Source organism: Cyclopterus lumpus, chromosome 9, assembly GCF_009769545.1.
Source record: "Cyclopterus lumpus isolate fCycLum1 chromosome 9, fCycLum1.pri, whole genome shotgun sequence".
NCBI classification, from domain to species: Eukaryota; Metazoa; Chordata; class Actinopteri; order Perciformes; family Cyclopteridae; genus Cyclopterus; species Cyclopterus lumpus.
Window position 1 is genome coordinate 3,310,001 of NC_046974.1, and position 2,500 is coordinate 3,312,500.

The 2,500-nt window shown below is 40.4% G+C and overlaps 2 protein-coding genes across 2 annotated transcripts in view; both read right to left on the reverse strand.

Moving 5' to 3' along the window:
• Positions 1–2,500, reverse strand: part of LOC117736156 (E3 ubiquitin/ISG15 ligase TRIM25-like) — a 706,744-nt gene that overhangs the window by 608,678 nt on the left and 95,566 nt on the right. The window lies entirely within an intron of this gene.
• The window catches only part of wdfy3 (WD repeat and FYVE domain containing 3), a 60,505-nt gene continuing 60,081 nt past the window's right edge, over positions 2,077–2,500 (reverse strand). Inside the window, 1 exon segment of the mRNA XM_034541301.1 lies at positions 2,077–2,405. Coding sequence (XP_034397192.1) covers positions 2,285–2,405 — 121 coding nt within the window. The 3' untranslated portion in view covers positions 2,077–2,284.

Below are 2,500 nucleotides of genomic sequence, written 5' to 3' on the forward strand. Positions count from 1 at the left end.
ATTATTATCATTATTATTATTATTATAACAACGTCACAGGAGGTGAGGGGGGTTAAAGTGTCTTCTGTTCTTTTACATGTTCGGGACGAGTGGGAGACTAAAGGAAAACCAGTTCTCTCTGGGGGGGAAAGAACGAGGGGAAGAACGAAGGAGGGAAAGAAAGAAAAATGGAAAGAAAGAAAAAGAAAGAAGAAAAGAAACAAGAAAGAAATAAAGAGAGAAAGAAGACAGAAAGAGAGAAATAGAAAGAAAGAAAGAGATAGAAAGAAAGAACGTGGGAAAGAAAGAAAGAAACGAGAGAAAGAAAGAAGCAAGAAAAAAAGAGAAACAAACAAAAAAGAAAGAAAGAAAGAGAGAAACAGAGAGAAAGAAGCACTTGAACGCACCGTTCCACAGACGCGTGTTTCATGAGGTGAATTATGAATTCTGAGACGTTAGAAACAGAAACGTGTGAAACCCGTTCTGATGTTAACAAAACAACATGGCCGCCGTCCCGTATGGAGGTCAACGGGGTCAACGGGCGTCTGGATGAATTAGTAGGACACGTGTTTTTACATCTTTCTGGATATTTAATCGCCGTACATTTTGACACACGAGCTTATGTTTGTGCTTTCATCTGAATTATTTCTGACTTTGCTGAAAACAAAAACAAAAAGTCCGCGATGGGCTCAAAGCGAGAGGATCTGATGTCACGTAGAGAAGTTAATAAACATGTCTGAACATTATTAACATAATTAAACCTCACACATTCATCCACATCGACTCCTTTGACCATAACAACCAGCGTCGTCTCACATAAACTAAATACATCTTCAGCCAATTAAACTCCCGATAAGTTAAAAAAACTCAAAATCATTTCAGCCTGATTGACTTATTAATTAATTAATTAATTAATCAATCCTTTGCATTCATGATTTTGGAAATTATGCCCGTTAATGAGCAAAAAAACCTGAATATTTCAGCTGTTTGAGGAGTTTCATAACTTCATGAAGTGTGAATGAATAATTAACATCTTCTAGAAGAGGAGTGAAATAAAAGGCTCTGCAGGAAAACAACAAGTACATAAAAACAAACAACAAACAAACAAAAAGTCCCTTTTTAGAGTGCATTGAAAACTGATGTGCAGCAACTTTAAAGTAACTAATATGTATTTCTCTTTTTCCACAGATGAACCAAAACAAATAACATCTTGAACGCGGCGATATGGTTTAAAAAACAGTTAGAATAAAATATGTAATGACAACGTGTCCAGTAGCAGCGACGACAACAACAATAACAACGACAACAACAAATAAAGAAAAAGGGAAACAATATTAAAAAAAGGACAGAATCGATGATTTTTAAAAGAAAGTAATGATAATAAAAAACATTTTGGCAAAATAAAACCAATCTGATCATATAAATCTCTCCGTGACGGCTCGACACTGTGGGCAACACTCGCAAAATAAACTTTGTAAACAACAACAAAAAAGATAACAAAAATAAGTCATTTTGCATAACTAGACCCACGGACATTAATTATTGACATTCATATCCCTTCCTCCGGATCACCCCCCCCCCACACACACACACACACACACACACACACACACACACACACACACAGCTATGTTACAGGCAATTTAGTTTTCTTTTCTCTCTCACCGACCTTATTTGTTTTTTTTGTTTGTTCTGCGTTTTGTTCCTCGTGAAATTAAAAAGGCCGCGGTAAATATTTACAATATTAACAAGTTTGTTACGTCTGGCTGTGAAAGGAGGCGGGGCTTCTTGATCTCAAAGCAAAAATAAAATAATATAAATGGCGGATTGAAGCGCGTCGCATCCGACTGCGTTCTCGCTCCTCCTCCTCCTCCTCCTCCTCCTCCTCCTCCTCCTCCTCCTCCTCTTCCTCTTCCTCTTCCTCTTCCTCTTCCTCTTCCTCTTCCTCTTCCTCCTCCTCCTCCTCCTCCTCCTCCTCCTCCTCCTCCTCCTCCTCCTCCTCCTCCTCCTCCTCCTCCTCCTCCTCCTCCTCCTCCTCCTCCTCCTCCTCCTCCTCCTCCTCCTCCTCCTCCTCCTGGTGAGTGCAGGTGGTAAAAGTGTTGATTTTTTTTTTGTTAGTTTTTTGAAATAATCATTTTTTTAAATGTTTTTTTATTTTTAAATTTTTTTTTATACACATTTCCTGTTTTCTTCTCCACGACCTCTTTCCCGCTGAGCCGGTTTACGGGTCACGTGTTTACTGGACGTACGAGAGGATGAAGTGGGCGGGGCCAGTGGGGGGGGGGGGCTCAGCAGGAGGCGGAGCTCAGTTCCTGCCTCCGTCCTCGGCGCTGCGCTCGTGCTGCAGGTTGTAGAAACAGTTCTGACAGACGCGCACCGGAGACGAGATCTTCAGCCTCTTGATCTCCGACTGGAAGCGACTGCACCTGAGAGGAGAAAAATAAAGAAGAAGATCCCGGAAGTCATTGGAAAGAGAAACCTTCTCAACGTGACTTAATATCCCCAAAATAATGACTTAAAA